Raw genomic sequence first — 17,682 nt, 5'->3', positions numbered from 1 at the left:
TCCTTTGGAAGTCAGCATTTTAAAATTTAAATAATTGATCTCTTATCTCTGTTCACGAACTTAGCAGAGCACAACGGTTGCTGTTAACTGAGCACTGTCAGCGTATACGTTACGTTTACGTTAACGCATTTTTGCGCTTACGTAGCGCATTTTGCGCTTGCGTCATTGCACAGCTGTGAGCCGGCAAACACATTTCCAGTCTCAATTAGATTAAAATAAATATAAATAATGTCTTGCGTGGAAGCCGTTGGTGAGCTGGAGACACGCCTAGCTGAGACCACGCTGGAGGATGTGGCCAGTCGCCACCGACGTGAGCGCAAGGAGCTGCAGGCCAAACTGCAGGCGATGAAGAAGAATGCGCCCAAGAACAATAAAAACAAGCGCAAGGAGTTTCTCGAGGAGATGACGCGTCTGGAGAGCGAGATGGACCAGCGTCATAAGGCAGAGCTCGCGGGTGTTGCCTCAGCCGAACCGGCAGCAACTGCAGCTGCCGAGAGCGATCATGACAACGACAAAGAGGAAGAGCACAATGGCGAGGAGGATGCGGATGGCTCACAGCAACAGCGTGTGTCTAAGGCGCAGAAGCGTCGCAACAAAAAGGAGCGTGAAGCACGCGAGCGTGCGCAGGAGATACGCGTGGAATTGCAGAATGCGGCCAATCAGCCGTCGCCCAAGCAAATCGAACTGCAACAAATCACTGCCAAGTTGAGTGGCCGCCAGTTGACGCTGCATATGATTGCCTCCGATGGTGACTGTCTGTATCATGCTGTGCGCCATCAGCTGCAGGTGAATGCCCTGCCTGGCCACAGTGTGCAGCAGCTGCGTCAAGAGACTGCAAACTATGTGCGCGCTCACAAGGAATCGCTCATTTGCTACATGACGCATCCGGAGACAGGAGATCTACTAAACGACGAGCAATTCGAGGCATACTGCGATGACATCGCAAAGACTCACGCCTGGGGCGGACACATAGAACTGAAGGCGTTGTCGTCGCTCTTGCGCGTGCCCATCGAAGTCATTCAGGCGGAAGGATCCGCTACTTTGTTGGGTCAGGAGGAGTTTGGCGGTGCTCCACTTGTGATCTGCTATCATCGACATATCTACCAGTTGGGCGCCCATTATAACTCGACGTTGCCAGTGGACAAATAACTCACAGATGCATTTAATGTAATACCTTTTTTTATTGATTGATATTTAATATATATTGGAAGATTTGAATTATTGTCAAAAATTGCAAATAGTTTTGTTACGTTTTGTTTTTGTACAAAATGTTATTAATTTAATTATTAACAAGATTAGTTTAGGCATACTTTACAGTTACAATTTGCACTTCAAAGGATCTATATACAATTGCTGAATCCTTTGAAATGCACTTTGGATTGTAAAGTAAAAGCTTAGCTAGTGATGACGACGCCTCCTTCCCAAATTTGCTATTAGCGCGTTTTGTTCTAAGAAAATATATAGCTTACATTCATACTATATAGTTTAGACAAAAATATAATCTGTGGCGACTTGTAAGAAACTTCCACAAGAAGTAACAATTAGTATTCTCGATTCCAAAATTTAGTTTAATCTCTTGTTGCTTGCATGGAACCATTTTGTTCGTTTTTGGGATGTTCAGTTCTCCTTTTTGCTGGCCTTCTTGCTTGGAGTTTTCTTGGCCGGCTTGCTGGGATACAACACAAACATGAACAGCTGAATGCCGCCCAAAGACCAGAGGAACAAGTTCTGGAACTATATAAAATATATTAGTTGACATAATCTTTAATTTGGTAAACCGATTTCAATACTTACCACCATGACATGATTACGGATGGAAATGGCGTAGATAGTCCAGGCTGTGGCTACTAGTTGACCAGCAAAGATGATGGGGAACGGCATTCCCTCGGTGCTCTTCTTCTTGATCACATTGGGGATGTTCAGCAGCGGTGAACCGATCAACCAGACCAGAATCGAGGTGATTAGCATGCCCAGACGGAACTCAAGCTTGGCGGGATCCTCAAAGTTGGCGTACGTAATGACAGCCAGCAGGAACAAGGAGACGTAACCAATCTGAGCCCATATCTTAGATTTTCGCTCACTCGATGCGTAGTAGAAGAAACCGACCATGAAAACCGTATTGATGGCAAAGCCAATTATGTTGACCTTTATCATCGGCTGGTCGCCCATCGCTTGACCCAGTTTTACGCTCATCACGGTGCTGAGGTTGAGATGTAAAATATACAAATAAGATTACCAGTTCAAGGAAAACAGTAAGTAGAAAAAAGTATTTTAAGCAAAACAAATCAATCTAGAGTTTAAGTCCCAATTCGTAAACAAAATTTCCCTTTTTCCCGATTAATAAATGTTTATTAGCAAAATGCTTTGGATAATATTTCACATAATTGATAGGCCATTGCAATGACTCGATATATTTTTATTGATTTGTGGGAACACCTATTCATATATGGATTCATGTATTTGAATTTCATAACGAGAAACTCAGTTTCATGTTGCCCATTGATAAGGGAACGAGACCTCTAATTGGCTCCCTTTACACTGGACACGTAGCTGTTTTATTAATAATCGTTATCATTTGACGAAGCAAGCCACTTGATTTAAAAGAGCTCATTCATTGAAATTTGTGGCTCTAATCGATGATATTGCAATTATATGTTATTGTTGCGACATATTTGGAAAATGCGATCAGCAAAAACATTAATGATAAAACAAGTTTTCTTAAAATATTTATTAAATATTAAGTTTTCATGGCAACAAAATATATAGTCAAAATTTCTTTATGAAATATACTATATATCAAAGAAAATAATTAGAGTTAACAAAAAGAAAAAAGACATGCATTGGGAAAATAATATAATATATGTAATTATCCTATGCATACTCTCTATTTGCTAACATGAAAATAGTTGTAAGAAAAGAATTGCAGTTATTTAATTTCTCATGAAACGCGTTAGACAATAAAATAGACGTGAGCTGAGTATTAGATTACTATATCATCTATCTAAGTAGCATTTTATACGAGCACCATATAATTTAGATACAGATTGTAACGTTAGTTATTATTATTTGAGAATGTTAACGTAATTCTCCGAGATAAATATAAAGACCCCGTTTATACATATTCTACAAAATATAATATTTTATTGAGCTGTACTCTGTATGTAGATTAATATAAGATACTTTGGATGCACTAAGAGCAAACTATAATACTATACATTTGAACAGCATAAATAATCATTCATTTATAGTAAACAAATTTCCTTTACTTAAAGACCCCAGAATAGATCTTTATTTAAAAATAAGGAGTGCCTTTAGTTTTTTTAATATGCTAAAGTTACACTCCTTATCTGCACACAAATCATTTATGTTGCCTGGGAAATGGTAAACAACAATAAAAGCTTTATGGAACCCCCAACAACAACCCCAAAAAGCTAAATAATCTGTTAACACGCAACTGTTGCGCCTTTTTCGCTGATTCTTGCATGTCAAGTGGCAGTTGGTCATTTGGTAAAGGAAATTGGGGACGGAAGGGGAGAAATGTAGAACAGGCTAAGGTTCATTTACATTTCGCATTTCCATTAGCCACAACGAGCACGTGGAGAATGGGCACGGCCGATGTAGTAAGAGACCCGGAGATATATATGTATACAATACACACAACAATATGGGTTTGTCCGACTGATTAGCTAAGCCAAGGAAGCGATAGACAAGAGACTAACCCGAGCATACCAAATCATTGTGTACTATAAGTGTATATGTATAAAATAAAAAAAATGATAAGTTGTACGTGGTGCCTGACGTATAGCATTGATAAGAGGAATGTGTGTGCTAAGAACTTACTTTAAAGTTCTCTTGATAATTCAGATTAGAAAAGAACTGAAAAGCGGAACTAATTTATGTAACCGTCAATTGTCATTGATCTGATTTGGCTACGAAAATTCAATAGAAACCTTGAACTACGTGGAGATTCAGTTCTTTTTCTATTATTTGTTTTCCTCCCTCATCCTTTCACCTTGCCACTTCTTCATTCTTCTTCTTTGAGGCAAACGTCATTTGGCAGTCATGGTGACTATTTAAAATACGGGTACGAATGCGCTTGCTCAGCGTGATCGACTACGAAATACCCTGCGTTTCTCTTATTTTCTTGTTTTTGTGGCAAAATAAAATTGAAATCAGGGAAAGTGAATAATGAACTAAATATGTTATTGAGAGAATTCAACATTCGACCTTTTTAGCTCTTAAGAAATTGTAATCTTTGAGTTAATTATATATTTTTTGTATTAGGGTGTTTGAATAAAATCATAGAACTCAAAATATATAATATATAAAACATAAAATGTTATTTTCAAAATAAAGCTAATAATTATTACTGTCATTATTTTGAATTCCCCACATCCAATATTCTTTAAAATTATCTGATAAATTTAAATGGACTACTAGCCAATTTTTAAAGGGTATAAAACGATTAAATCAATTGCCCACGGTCGCAATTTATCTATTGATGCGTTTGTGTGTGTGTGCATTGGAGCATTAAGAGGCACTTTTTTATTACGAAATTCGAGGCGACATTATGTATTGTTTTTGTTTTGCTTTCGCTTTTTTGTTTTGTTTTGTACTTACAGAACAACACCACCCAAAAATGGTCCAACGGGATAAACATCGCTGCTGCCTTTCTTGCGAATGTCGTTGAGCAGAAAAACACCGGACAGAAATTGTAGAGTAGTTATTGTGCCGGCTATTTTACCAATTAGCTCGGAGTGTGGCGCTAATATATCGCTGAGTGCGTCCATTTTAATATCGCGTCAGACAGCTGTGTTGTTAATATTATGTTCTAAAACAAACTCGTTTGGCAACTACTTGTAATTGCGTACGAAAAAAACAAATGCGAACGTAACGTAAAAACCGAAACAAAAAACTTAACGACTTAAAACGAGACGAGCTGCGAGCTGCTGCTGTCTTAACAACTGACTATACTGCGGGGCCCCCACATGGGGCTGTCCACCTTTTATAAAACGAATTGCGCTAGATAAGCCCTTTATCGTTTATCGCTGTTGCGCGCGTAGTCGCTTATCGATAACACGTACACGTCATTTTTAAATTGAATTTCATTGATTATCATTGATTGTTACACTATTATAAAAGAAAGCACTTAAAACGATTTTTTTTGTAAAAAATATTTAAACGTCCTGTCGTATAACATGTTTCTTCTTCTCGCTAACGAAAGGCACCGTGCCCTTCTTGGAGTGCTTGCGCACATTGGCCTCCTTGAGCAGTTCCTTGTCCTTGACCGAACGCATCTTGCGCTGCGCATTGAGCACATGACGCGGCACCTGTCGATGACGCGCAATCCGCTTGATTTGCGGATGCGCTGCATATTTCTCCTTGAGCGCCTCCTGATAGTTGAAGTTGGCCCTTTCACGTGGTCGCACAACGCCCAATTTTTCAGATGCATTCGCCTTCCACATGCGTATGTTCATCTCATCGGATCCAGAGAAGATGTAACGATTGTCCAGAGACCAAGCAACGCAGACTACATGCTGCATACGCTTAGTGTGATAGATGTCACGGGAGTGACTCTGATGAGCGTGATAGATGCGCACCGTCTTGTCGTAGCTGGACGAGACAAATTCCTTGCCCGTGGGAGCATAATCCACATCTGTGACGGCGGAAACGTGATCGAAATGCACCTTGAGCGGCGTCTGCAGTTTGCGTGTGTCAAATGTGTAAAGACTGTAAACAAAAAGTGCGTTAAGGACATTTCTTATCTGTTCTCTAGGTTCACTTACTTGCAGTCCTCATTGGCCACCGTAAAGTTGAATGCTTCCATGGGATTCCAGGCTAGTTTATTGCTCTTCATCGTCAAAACCACTTTGCGGAGTGGCTGCGCTTCTCGCTGATCATACAATATAATGCTGCGATCACTAGCACAACAGGCTAATATATTAGTCTCCACAGGATTAAAGGAAATGGTATGCAATGTATCAACGCCCCATTTCAAGGTCTTTATGGGATCGTTGTGCTGCTCGTCCCAAATGGCGCACACCTCGCCACACGTGGCGAAACTATTGTCCTTGCGATTGTGTGAAATGCCTTGCAGTATGTGCCGACTCAGTATGGTATTCACGGGCTCCTCTTCCTCACCCACTTCGGGTGCTTGAGCGTTCCACACCTTGATGGTCTTGTCATCACCCACTGTGAAGAAACGCTGGCCATTGCGGGAATAGGCAATGCCGCGCACAAATCCATCGTGAGCTACAAAACTGCGGATGCTGCTGCGATTCGCCAAATCCCAGATGCGCACTTCACCATCGTAGGCACCGGTGGCCAGTGTCGAGAGGTGCTTGGGATGTTTGCCAAAACAGGAGACGCCATCGCGATGTCCGCTCAAATTGCACACGAATGGTTTTGCGAACACACGATCTAATTTGGTGGCATTTAAGGCACGCACATATTCCCTGGCGCCCTCAAGTGGATGCAACGCCGGATCGTAGTTTCGTGGAACTGCAAAAATAAGAGTTAATATAAGGTTTCTCTAGTTGATGCATAACTTACTTTTGTGCTGTTGCAGCTTAGTTTCCCGGACATAGTTGTCCGGGTTGCGACTTATCATTTTTACCTTCATTTTACAATCGCACTCACTTTTAAATCAACACAAAACTCGCTAGACAAATGAAAACAAACACATGTGCGCGAAAGTGTGACCGTTAGTTTTCAAAAATAATATACCAACATATAACGGCATTTTATAAGGGGCACATCTGCCCAAAATATCGATATATCGTTTGGTTTCGCTTCAACGAGCAGCTAACTGGCGCCAATAAATTTGAATTTAAATATTTGCTCGTTCATTTATTCGCTTATTTATTTAATGCTTAGGTCAACTTAATACTGATATATGCCGAAAATAACAACAATGCACATAAAGGTGCCGCCATCGAAGGTAAGTGATGTATAATCGTCGGCAAGTTTATCCCAAATTGCACGAGCGCCACAAAAGAATCCAGCTCCATTCTGCTGATAAATAATCGCTTGTATGACATGCTTGTAACGTGGCTGACGACACATCCCTTCCATTTTCAAATTGACTTCATCAGCGACTTCACGCGCCCACTTGACGGCGTCTCCCGGTTGATAAGTTTTTCCTGTGTCATGAATATTTATAAGAAACAACAAAAGGCAACAGATTCTTGAGCTTACCTTTAAACTTTTGATTTATTAGGCGTTCGATCATAAATCGTATAAATGGCAATGGAAACTTGCAGCCAAATGCAGGCCCCATTTCGTATTCATTATAAATGGTCACATCCGTAGCCGGGGATACTTCGGGATGTTTATCCTCATCGGGATCAGAATCAGAACCACTTCCGTTACTTTGATTAGATGCAATCTTTTGTCCACTAGGCGTCAATAAGTCGCCTGAAGTAGTATTAGCACCTGGAGAGCGAACAGAAGCGCGCGACTTTTTCACATCTACCGATGCATTGCTGGCGCGTGTAGTTTTCTTTGCTCCGAACAGCGGCATTTTAAAAAAAATTCATCAATGAATTTATTACGTGTAAGCAGCGCTTCTAATAGCTTCTATTTGATCTCAGTTCAGTGCTACCAAATAATGGAGTTGAACACAATGGCTACTGTGTTATCGATAGCGAAAAGTTTATAGCAGATTGTTAGCCAAAGCAACTAAGAGCCCTAGGAAGTAGGCGTTTTTGCCCATGCAAAAGTTTTTCTTTAATAACTTCCACAATTTTTATCTGATCGCAACTAAATTTTCAGGAATCCTAACTAGTATACTACTCTATACAACTCTAGCTTTAAAGTGGGCGTGGCAAAAATTTTAAACAAACTTGATCTGCATGCAAACATAACAAATGCAAATGCAAATGAAAAAAAATTAAAGCTCCATCTGTTATAGTATCTGAGATCCAGTGTTTCATACGGACAGACGGCCAGACACACACAGACAGACAGACGGACATGGCTGGATCGTCTCGGCTGTTGACGCTGATCAAGAATATATATACTTTATAGGGTCGGAGATGCCTCCTTCTACCTGATACATACATTTCCTTCCGGCACAAAGTTATAATACCCTTCAACCCTATGGGTAGCGGGTATAATAACACACACAGAGAAAGAGAGAGAGGAGACTGAAACGGAAGTAGTCGCAAACTGCAAAAAAAATTTAAATCCTTTCGAATCATCTTTGTTTTCTTTTTTGAAAATCTACTTTACCGGTTTATTTTCGATGTTGTGTATTGTTTATACGGAAATTTTGACTAAAAACTCTATAAACCACTAGGCGCCTGATCAAAAAATTCTGCATTATCTGATCGCATATTATAGCGATGCCGCATATATGTGTATATGTCGGCCATATAATGCACAATTCGTATTCTGATCAACGCCAGAACGGACAGTTGTTCGGACACTGGAATCTGAGCTGATGGGGCTGCTTGGGCTGCTGTTTTGGCTCTTCCACCGCATCCTCTTCCTCATAATCCTGATCCTCATCCTCTTCGTCGGCTCTTTGCACCTCATGCACCGTTACACCCGCAGCTGTACGCACCAGACTGCGCCGCACAAAGTCGCCATTACGCTGCAGCATAAAGCTAGCCGGATACTGCAATTGACCAGGTCGAAAATGTGCCACGGGATGAATAATATCTCTGGTCGGTGCGGGTCTGGAGTAGCCCGGACAATTGGGACAGCTGATGCAACGCCCACAGTTTCTGGCGCAATTGACACGACTCGGATGATCACCGTCAGCACCAACAGCAACGTTGCCGCCATTGCATCGACGCTGGAAGCATGAACCTGAACCAGCGGGCAGACAACAGGGTAGGCAACAGGGTTTGCCACAGCAGTTGTTCGATTGTGGCAGATAGAAGAGCGATTCGGTTTTGTGCTCATTTTGCTTGCCCTTATTTTTCTTTGACTTGCCTTTGCCAGCTTTGGGTGGGTTACCAGACTTTTCCGCAGACTTCTTTTCATTTGACTTATCAACAAATGCTTGCTTTTCCGCCGATCTGTCCTTTGCCTTGGCAAAAGCTTTTGATTTGTCCACGGTCCTGTTCTTTGACTTTTCTCCACTTTTGTTTTTCGAATTGTTAGCAAACTTTTCTTTGGGCTTAGCATTCATGTTTGTCTTATTACCGAATTTGCCGTTATGCTTTTCCTTGGACTTTTCGTTATTTTCAATTGGTTTTTTTTGCCGTTGTCCCCGTTAATGGATGTGATCGATTCTTTTGTGTCCAATGGCTTTTTTACCATTCTCTTCAATTTTGTGATTCCTTATGAAAATCTCCAGAGCCTGGGCCACTAGTTGTGGCAGCTTCATTCTCTCCTCGAAGCCTATTCGACAAGCTTCACATTTACAAGTGCAGTTCAGCTGTCCTCCGTCTGTTAATTGTGCAACTGCGCTGCATTAATCAAAAAATTGAAACTTAAAATTAATACTTACTATTAAGTTGCTCACCTCCTGCAGTTTTTGCCGATGCAGTGGAGGACTCGGTAGATAAATTTCTATTCTGTTCATCGTGTTGACCATTAATGTTGGGGCAGTAAACAAAGGACTGTTCGCCTCCATTGTTACTTGCACCGCAAAAGCAATGCTGAGGTTGGCCATTTGTTGGTTGGCCGGGATCGCACTGACAATGCTGCGGGGGCAAACCATTCGAAATATTGCCATTGGGTGGACTAGGGTTGTGTTGAGGTGACCCACCGATGCTGTTGTTCGCAACATACATGAAGGGTCCATTTGGTGTGAGGTTATAATACGGGTTGTTGCCATAGGTGTTTTGTGGATCTGGGGCATAATTGCTATACTGTGGATCAGCGTAAGTGGGAGGAGGTTGTTGCCAAATTGAGTTGTAAGGATGTGGAGGTTGCACGACAGGATTTTGCTGTTGACAGCTCACTGATAAGGCAGCGGTCAGTTGATCTATCAGATTGTGATTGTTGCAATCCTGCAGCACAATAATGTTGAAGGGATGAGGTTGAGCAGCAGCTGGAGTCGCAGATGTGTCATGCTCCTGCCCAGCATCATTGTAGAGCGGCTTTTCTGCTGCGCCTGGGAATCCTTGAATGTGTTCCGGTGGTGCTCTCATGCCGCAAGTGCAAGGAGGTGGGCAGCGATCGCAAGCTCCCTTTAGTCTGATTGTTGGCTCTGGATGTTGCTGCTTGAATGCCGCCAGAGCGCCTTGAATTCGGGCATTGCAGGCGGCGCAAATTCCATTGTTGCCAGTGGTGACCGAGACGCGTTGCTGACCACAGACCGCACAGAGCTTGCAACTGCCGCTTAAATATTGCAGCAGCTCTGGATTGGTGAACTGACTGGTGTCTGCTGTTGCTTTCGCCGGTGTTGTTGCTCCAGTTCCGCCAGCTTCCCTGGCTGCTCTAACATTTGTTGTTCCCATTTCTTTGGCGGCTTTTAAAGTCAAACGCAACTTGGCATGCGATCCATTGAAATTCTGCCTGACATCAGCAAAATAATTCGTGTTGCTCATTTGACGTTGCCCTAGCACAAACTGCTTCAATACACCTGGCTGCAGCTGCTTTGATGCAGTGGGTGCCTTGACTTTCTGAGTGGCCGGCACTTGGGCAATGACCGAAGATCGCGGTGTTCCGTCCAAGGATCTATTCTCCTGCTTCCTCAGTTGCTTGGCATTGGCGAACTGCAAGCTGGGACTGTTGAGCATTATGTGGCGATCATTGGAGTTCAGATAGTGGCTTATAATTTTTCGAATTCCCAAACGTGACATATTTCAAAATTGTCGATATTACACTCATTGTCATTTTCATTGTGACATGCTGATTCGACTAAACATCGGTTCTCCGATGTTTGTCATTGACCAGCCAATGGGGCACGAATTTACGCCAACTAAACTGATTCCGTTGTGGCCCTTCCTTGGTCGCATCCACAAAACTATTTGTGGCATGGGATCCACCCTTCTTACCCAAACACTGCCATTGAGGGGCTATGTAGCTGGAACCCTTGGCTAATGATTTCTGCATTCCATTCTGTGTAATCATGATCAGAGAACCGCGTTTTCGACTTGCTCGAATGGATTCCTCATTTGGTATGTTTGGGCGTATGGTCAGAAAACTGCCTCGATAGTAACGATAATTTGGATCCTGCCTTGCTTCCCCTTCATCCTTAATTGGTCGTGAATGCTGCGGCTTCTCGTCAGCTTCGTGAGTAATATTTAAGGATCTTTCACGATCGGGGGTCTGAGCTGGCGTTGAAGACCTTACTTCGTGGACTTGTTGAGGCGTAATTGAACGGGGGTCTGCTTGACTACGAGATGTGGTTGGAAGTGGGGATCTGGATGCCTGTTCAGTTAAAGGTCTAGTTAGCTTATGAGTTGAAGTTTTAGTGGCCTTTTGAGATGTTAGCCTCTCTGCCTCTTGAGCTACAGGCTTAGCTGTCTCTTGCACTGCAGTTCCAGCTGCCTCATTAAATCTGACAGATCCCTGATGGTGGAATTGATTTGGAGCAGCATGTTTAGTCATAGCATAAGTGCCATCGCGCTGTCGTTGACTTGGAGTTGTCACCCTACCGGATTCGGTTTCTACGCGGTTCCCAGAATTCCTTACTGATTGCTGTTGGGAAGGTCTAGGTGCTTCTCGCTTTTCGTTGGCAAATGAAGATCTTTCGTGATCAACTTTCTCTTGGATGACCACTGATTTTTTGATGCGAGGTGCTGGTTGAGGTACTGTTGAAACTCTGACCGAATCTCTGGCCGATGCTCCTTTAGTCGTGGTTGCTTTGCCTTGACTTGCAGCTGCCGTGGTGTTTGGCTTGGTCTGTGCTTCTGGCGCAGGATGGTGTAATATTGAAGCAGGGCGTGCAGCGGGACGTCCACGCTCTTCAGTCACCGGTATGGGGCGAATTGCTATTATAGTTGGCGTTACTTGATTCCGTTTGGGCAGATCTCGTCGAGCCAGTGTTGGTGTACCTCGAGTCGATTGAGTCAGATCACGTCTGCCACCCCCTGTGCCTCTTTGTGGAGTAGTTCTAGCTGTCGACATACTATTGATATTATTGCCACGGGTTTTTGGAACCGGTGTGGTTGTATTGGACAGCTTTCCACCACGACAACGGAAGGGAGTTATTGAACACGGCTTAAGCTTCGGCACGCGTCGGTTCATTTTGGAAAGCGTTGGCATCGGTACCATCTATGTTTTGATTTTGTTATATTTATTAATTGAAATCAGATAGATAGTGTGTTTATGTACATATATACTCACATTGCAACCGGTTCCTAAGAACATTTTGCTCGAGAATACGTCTTGAATTCGGGGATAAGTTAGCTATTAGGTTGAATGATTTTATAGATTATTAAAACGATGATTGTTTTTATCGTACGCTTACACCACGACCAGACAATCGTTCTTTCAAATTAGATTTTGTTCTCCTCATCTGCGGAACGGCTCCCAGAGTGTCTGGACTCTAAAAATGTAATTCATAAGATCAATGCCTTATGGAAGATTATTAAATATATGCTTACCTTAATGTGAATCTTGCGGCGATTGCCTTGGGTTAAAGTTGAAACACATTTATCCGTGAAATGTATCTGGAAGTGAGTTTAGAAGTTAGTGGAAGTGGAGTCGGTAAAACGGGAATTTCTGCACAATAACTTACATCCGAGCCGGAACATTTGCGTGATGTATTCGCGAAGCGTGGCGCAAAGCAGCTGGGTGGCACGTAGCAAGTGCGATTGACTTTGACGGATCTTTGCTGTGGTGTCTTGATGCATGGAGGAGGACATTTCCTGGGAGCTGGAGCACTCACGCATTTTGGCTTTAGTTTTTCGCTTCGTGGGGGGGGCTTGCGCGGACAACATAGTCTCTCATTGGAGCAATTTCTTTTTGCTGGATATTGGTTGCACTGATCTCTCTCGAATTCCATATAATCTGTCGGAGGATTACTATTGCAAGGATCACAATCATATTGGCGTGGTGGACGCTCTATTACTGCTCTGGTTCTTACTTTCTGCCGTGATCGACCCGTGGTGCAACAATCATTGTTAACCGACTGTGGCACGTCGTTGTAATTAGGACAAGGTACGTACGTCTTAGGTTTGGGTTTTTCCTCTTCGCATGGATTTATGCAACCTCTGGACTTGACCACCAAGGGATTGCGACAGACAATATTTCGAAATTCCGAAACCTCCATGTAATGCGAGTTACGATTGGAGGGAGCATAACCTTTATAGCTTGATTTGCTGTCACAAGGGCATACTGATTGAGTTTTGCGAGGCTTAGTTCGATGGGGCCTTGTCGGAGGCTCATAACTGTAGGATCTACCGCGATAGTCGCTCTGTGATCTTGGCTGAGGCGCTTGTGCACATTCCTGACAGTAAACATCGTATGCACGGGGCTCCGGACGTGACCTAGTCTGTGGTTCATCGTCGCAATCGCATTGCCTTCTAAAATTATCTTGGTTATTATAGTTTGCATTTCGGCTTTTATTGCGACGTGGCTTAGGAGGTCGCGGATTATCGTAACATTCGTTGCACATATGATTTGCGTTGGACGTATCGCGTGCATCACAACAAGTGGGTTCATAACGGTCCGGATGTTGTGCGTATTTCTTAGAGTCACAGCCACTGCAACCTCCGCGACCAGACGCTTGCCGGTGTCCGGATATTGGCCTTAGTAGAGTGGGAGCCGCTAAACGATTTAGGTTATCCTTCACACAGTCGCTATGGACAACTACTGAATTGCGGAGCAGTTCCCCGAGTGCATCATTTCTACGATGGAACTCCGTATTGGGATCCAGTTTGGGCCTCGATTTTTGCCTCGACTGATCTCTTTCTTTTTCCGTATGTCTACGCTGCTCCTGTAACTCTAGCCGCAATTTCTCCGGTAGTTCTACCTTTAGATGTTCAGAAAAGTGTTCCTTTCGATATTCTTGAAGCAATTCATTCCGATTTTGGGGAAGGTTATCCCTTAGATGCACCGAATATTGCTCATTTCGATGCCCTGGCAGCCGTTCCCTCCTATATTGCGATGTTTGCTCCCGTCGATATCGCGAAAGCTGTTCCTTTTGATGTTGAGGTAGACATTCCATCGGATATTCTCCTAACGGTTCCCTTTGATGTTGAAATAGCTCTTCACTTCCTTGTTCCGGTATTTGTTTCTTTCGAAGTTCCGAAAGCTGTTCTCTTTGCTGTTGAGATAGATGTTCCTTCGGATAATCTGATAGCTGTTCCCTTCGATGTTGATGGAGCTGCTCCCTTCGATGTCGAGGTAGTTGTTCACTACCACGCTCCGGAACTTGTTCTTTTCGATGTTCCAAATGCTGTTCCCGTCGCTGTTGTGGTAATTGTTCCCTTCGATATTCCATTGGTTCGCCTCGATGTTGAGGTAGATGTTCATTCGCATATTCCGGTAGCTGTTCCCTTCGATGTTCTGTTAGCTTTTGAGGGCGCTGCTCTGGCTGCTGATGGTGTCGTTGCTGCCGATTTACCTTCCTTTCCAAATCCCCATTTAAGTTTGGCGGACGACTACCATCAATTGCTTTCCCTAAAGGATCGTTTTCGTTATCCCGGAGTACGTGCACCTTTCGATCATACTGCCTTGCAGTGGGTTTTCCTGTCTCGTATGCGGATTCAACCCTCAGATCACGATGCTCCACCTCATATTCGAGGTCGGTTTCATTACCACTCACCTTACTCCTTGAACAGTCCATTGATAACCGATGTTCTTGGCTTACATTATCCGGTTTTATGCTAAGTGTAAACAATATGTTTTGCAATGACAACTGCAATGAGAACTTTGACAGCTCACTACGAAAAGATCAAAGCCCACTACTTACAAAAAATATTACCAAACTCATTTATTACTGCAGTTGCCAAACAATTTACAAACAATACGCTAACAATTTTGGTATGAAAATGAATCGCAAATGAAAACAAATCGTATATAAAACTGAACTATGGTTAGCTACAGCTTTATATAGAATCTATTTTCATAAACAATCCATCGCTTAAAGCGAGCTTAGGTCCAGTGATAGGGGATCTTTCGCGATGACTGTGCTGAAAGCTTGAACTTTTTAGATTTTTTCAACTTGCTGACTGGCTTGGAGAAGTCCTGTTTGGGCCAATGCAACGGTCGTCGTGGTGGTGGAGTTGCACTCAACTGCAGCTCCTGCTCGCGTCGCAAGCGCAACAAAACGTGCTTCTTTTTCTTCTTCTTGCGGATTGATGGCTGCGGAGTCCAAGGCATCGAGATATTCTGATGCATTTTATAGTTCAGACTAGGCAATATGCGACTATTGCTGCTGTTGTAGTGCGGAGTTGTTTGTTGAGCCCCTTCAACATCGTCTTCGGTGTTATCCTCATCATCGGAATTGACCATCAAATAGATGGAATACTGTTTGGGAGGCTGCTCCGGGCTAACATCCTTGTTCTCGCACATATGCGCCGCTAGCTGCATTAGCGTGTCCCACATGGGATTCGGTGACTTTGATTGCTTAAACAATCGATTCAGATTCAATTGTCGTGCTCTTGATTTCTTTTGACTCCGTTTTGGCGATGTCTTTGATTCGCCACCTTGGAGATGCACGCCTGGCTGGGAATTGATGCCAACCCGTTGCTGCAATAAACTCGCCAATTTATCCAACTCCTTTTCTTTCTGAGGTAACTTCGTCTCCAGCAGCTGACGTATGGCCGTCAAATTCAAGTCGATATCGGTAGCAAGCTGACTTAGATGCCCCTCGGAGTGAGGCAACGTCATCGAGCTGGTCGATATTGACTTCTTACCGGAAATCGTCTCTGATAGACTGTTCACAGGAGTTGGAGGCATGCTAATTAAAGTTGTGGAGCTTGTAGATTTACCAGCCGGAGTGATTTTCGTGGACAAGGCCTTCGGGGAACTCTTCAGCTCGACACTCGCCTTGTTGGTCATTGGAGTCATCTTCGCCATTTGTTTGGCCGCCTTTACATAGCTAAAACTCTCGCTTTGCTCGAGGGGACTCTGCTTGGGGATTAGTTGTGGTTTGATCACGCTTAAACCCGTCGGATGTGTGGCCGAGTACAGTGAGGACACCGATTCCGAATTCCGAAAAGGGATGCAGAGCTCAGCGCAGTTGCCAAAATTGAAGTACTGAAAGTCGCACTTCGGTGGAGCAGCAGAGGTTGGCGCAACTGCGGTAGGTTGCTGCCATCGCTGCTGTTGCTGTTGCAGACGGTGCTGCAGCAATTGCTGCTGATGTTGCTGCAGCTGTTGCACTTGCCGCTGCTGCAACTGCTGCTGTAATTGTTGCTGCTGCTGCAGACGCTGCTGCCGCTTCAAAAGTCTCAGCTGCTGAAAGTAATCAGCTTGTTGTCGTGCACGCAGCCTGTCTGACACTTGCTCGCTGCTACGACACCAATTCGAGCGCTGCTCACTTTGCGCCGCTGGCAACACGTATGCGTTGCAGGCACGTTGTGCTACCATTTCCGGGTGCGCTCTCAACAGACTTTGACGCAAGCGACTCAGCTTGGGGCTGCTGAGCTCGGGTTGTGGCAGCGACGCCAGACGCGGCATGCAGCCAGCCATTTTGTTGCACAGAGTACTCATTGCTGGCAGCATTGAGCGTGCTTGTAACGTGGGCGTCGGATGCTGCCAGTGCAACAATTGATAGTTATTGGCATATGGGGGTGTGGTGGCGGCGGTGGACGGCAGCCAGCCGCTGTATCGTGGCTGCGCCATCAGCTGTTGCTGGTAGGTGGCGCCCCACGACCTCAATTGATTGGCCAGACCACGTGCCATGCTCTTCCGTCGCACCATTTGCGCTTGTGTGCTTCAAATTTGTTGCTTTTTTTGTAAGTATTCTATCTGTATACATTTAAAATTTTGCTACTATTATCATTACACAACAATTGTGGCAAACATTTCCCTGCAAAGGAATAAAGAGCTTCGCTTTGAGGTTAATGCGAAGTTTCAGCAAAATTCGCTCTCATTATACATACAAACACTCCCTTCCTTTTTCACTCCATGCTTTGCTGACGTCACGCGCATAACACTATCTCACCCACCCACGCATTCACTCCCCTCTTTACTATTGCCGGCTCCAATTGCTCAATTGGAAGCGTTTCATTCATTGTCCAACTTTAGTTTCCAGCGCAGCTTCCAAACTCCAATTGGAAAATTGTGCTCTCGCAACTGCTCACTCCAGTTTTTTTCCAACTGGCAGTTGAATTTAAATCGAGTAGGCGCGCATTATAACCTCAATTTTAGGTGAACCTGCACAGCAATAACAATTTCATTCACATTTTCACATTTTTGTGCTGAGCTTCAAAAAAAATCTCTACTTGTTTTTAAATATTCTAAAGTAAAATATATTATAGATTTATTGCATAGCTAAATATTCATTAGACAAATCCGAAGAAAATGACAAACATCGGTTGCGTGGCCAAATTGCTGGCTAACTTTGAAATGAACAGCTGTTATTGGGTAGAAAGAGTTAATCCGAATTGGCATCAGGCTCGCCTGGTACCCAAAACTTTGTTAAACGAAAAATCAAGAGAAAATTATACTGTTCGCAAACCTGAAAGTGACAGGAATTCCAGAATGTCCCCGTCATTAAGGAAATCATTATTACGTCGTGTAAAAAAGTTTAGTAGTAATTAAAACAATCTGTAAAATGAAAACAAAAATATTTAAAATACAGAATGATGGCGCTCGTACACACTA

At 43.5% G+C, this 17,682-nt stretch overlaps 8 protein-coding genes across 8 annotated transcripts; 2 read left to right on the top strand and 6 right to left on the bottom strand.

The window, feature by feature from the left end:
- The first annotated feature begins 79 nt into the window (after positions 1–79).
- LOC133846427 (deubiquitinase OTUD6B) lies at positions 80–1,231 on the top strand. The gene has a single exon (XM_062281409.1). It carries the CDS (start codon positions 229–231, stop codon positions 1,147–1,149), a length of 921 nt encoding a protein of 306 aa, XP_062137393.1. The 5' UTR covers positions 80–228; the 3' UTR covers positions 1,150–1,231.
- On the bottom strand, positions 1,162–4,984 carry LOC133846429 (sugar transporter SWEET1). The gene is made up of 3 exons (XM_062281412.1): positions 4,621–4,984; positions 1,795–2,200; positions 1,162–1,734 (listed from the first exon to the last, which is right to left on the bottom strand). Exons 1-3 carry the CDS (start codon positions 4,788–4,790, stop codon positions 1,618–1,620), a joined length of 693 nt encoding a protein of 230 aa, XP_062137396.1. The 5' UTR covers positions 4,791–4,984; the 3' UTR covers positions 1,162–1,617.
- A 103-nt stretch (positions 4,985–5,087) lies between these two features.
- LOC133846426 (DDB1- and CUL4-associated factor 13) lies at positions 5,088–6,712 on the bottom strand. The gene is made up of 3 exons (XM_062281408.1): positions 6,553–6,712; positions 5,787–6,501; positions 5,088–5,730 (listed from the first exon to the last, which is right to left on the bottom strand). Exons 1-3 carry the CDS (start codon positions 6,620–6,622, stop codon positions 5,178–5,180), a joined length of 1,338 nt encoding a protein of 445 aa, XP_062137392.1. The 5' UTR covers positions 6,623–6,712; the 3' UTR covers positions 5,088–5,177.
- A 122-nt stretch (positions 6,713–6,834) lies between these two features.
- LOC133846431 (dynein light chain Tctex-type) lies at positions 6,835–7,602 on the bottom strand. The gene is made up of 2 exons (XM_062281414.1): positions 7,198–7,602; positions 6,835–7,142 (listed from the first exon to the last, which is right to left on the bottom strand). Exons 1-2 carry the CDS (start codon positions 7,520–7,522, stop codon positions 6,883–6,885), a joined length of 585 nt encoding a protein of 194 aa, XP_062137398.1. The 5' UTR covers positions 7,523–7,602; the 3' UTR covers positions 6,835–6,882.
- Positions 7,603–8,181: 579 nt separating this feature from the next.
- Positions 8,182–10,760, bottom strand: LOC133841623 (uncharacterized). The gene is given in 2 exon segments (XM_062274235.1): positions 8,182–9,399; positions 9,461–10,760. Coding segments are annotated over 2 exon segments (2,301 nt in total). The 3' UTR covers positions 8,182–8,398.
- A 58-nt stretch (positions 10,761–10,818) lies between these two features.
- Positions 10,819–14,788, bottom strand: LOC133841605 (uncharacterized). Its single transcript, XM_062274211.1, has 5 exons — positions 12,644–14,788; positions 12,510–12,575; positions 12,374–12,451; positions 12,250–12,312; positions 10,819–12,177 (listed from the first exon to the last, which is right to left on the bottom strand). Exons 1-5 carry the CDS (start codon positions 14,693–14,695, stop codon positions 10,819–10,821), a joined length of 3,618 nt encoding a protein of 1,205 aa, XP_062130195.1. The 5' UTR covers positions 14,696–14,788.
- Positions 14,789–14,817: 29 nt separating this feature from the next.
- Positions 14,818–16,890, bottom strand: LOC133841608 (hybrid signal transduction histidine kinase L). Its single transcript, XM_062274216.1, has one exon. The coding sequence runs from the start codon at positions 16,774–16,776 to the stop codon at positions 15,004–15,006; it is 1,773 nt and encodes a 590-aa protein (XP_062130200.1). The 5' UTR covers positions 16,777–16,890; the 3' UTR covers positions 14,818–15,003.
- A 367-nt stretch (positions 16,891–17,257) lies between these two features.
- LOC133841622 (uncharacterized) lies at positions 17,258–17,676 on the top strand. Its single transcript, XM_062274234.1, has one exon. It carries the CDS (start codon positions 17,380–17,382, stop codon positions 17,617–17,619), a length of 240 nt encoding a protein of 79 aa, XP_062130218.1. The 5' UTR covers positions 17,258–17,379; the 3' UTR covers positions 17,620–17,676.
- Positions 17,677–17,682: the final 6 nt, after the last annotated feature.

The sequence above is a fragment of the Drosophila sulfurigaster genome, chromosome 3 (genome assembly GCF_023558435.1).
Source record: "Drosophila sulfurigaster albostrigata strain 15112-1811.04 chromosome 3, ASM2355843v2, whole genome shotgun sequence".
In the NCBI taxonomy this organism is placed as follows: Eukaryota; Metazoa; Arthropoda; class Insecta; order Diptera; family Drosophilidae; genus Drosophila; species Drosophila sulfurigaster.
The sequence above is the reverse complement of the archived record's forward strand: the minus strand, read 5'-3'. Positions and strand labels throughout refer to the sequence as shown.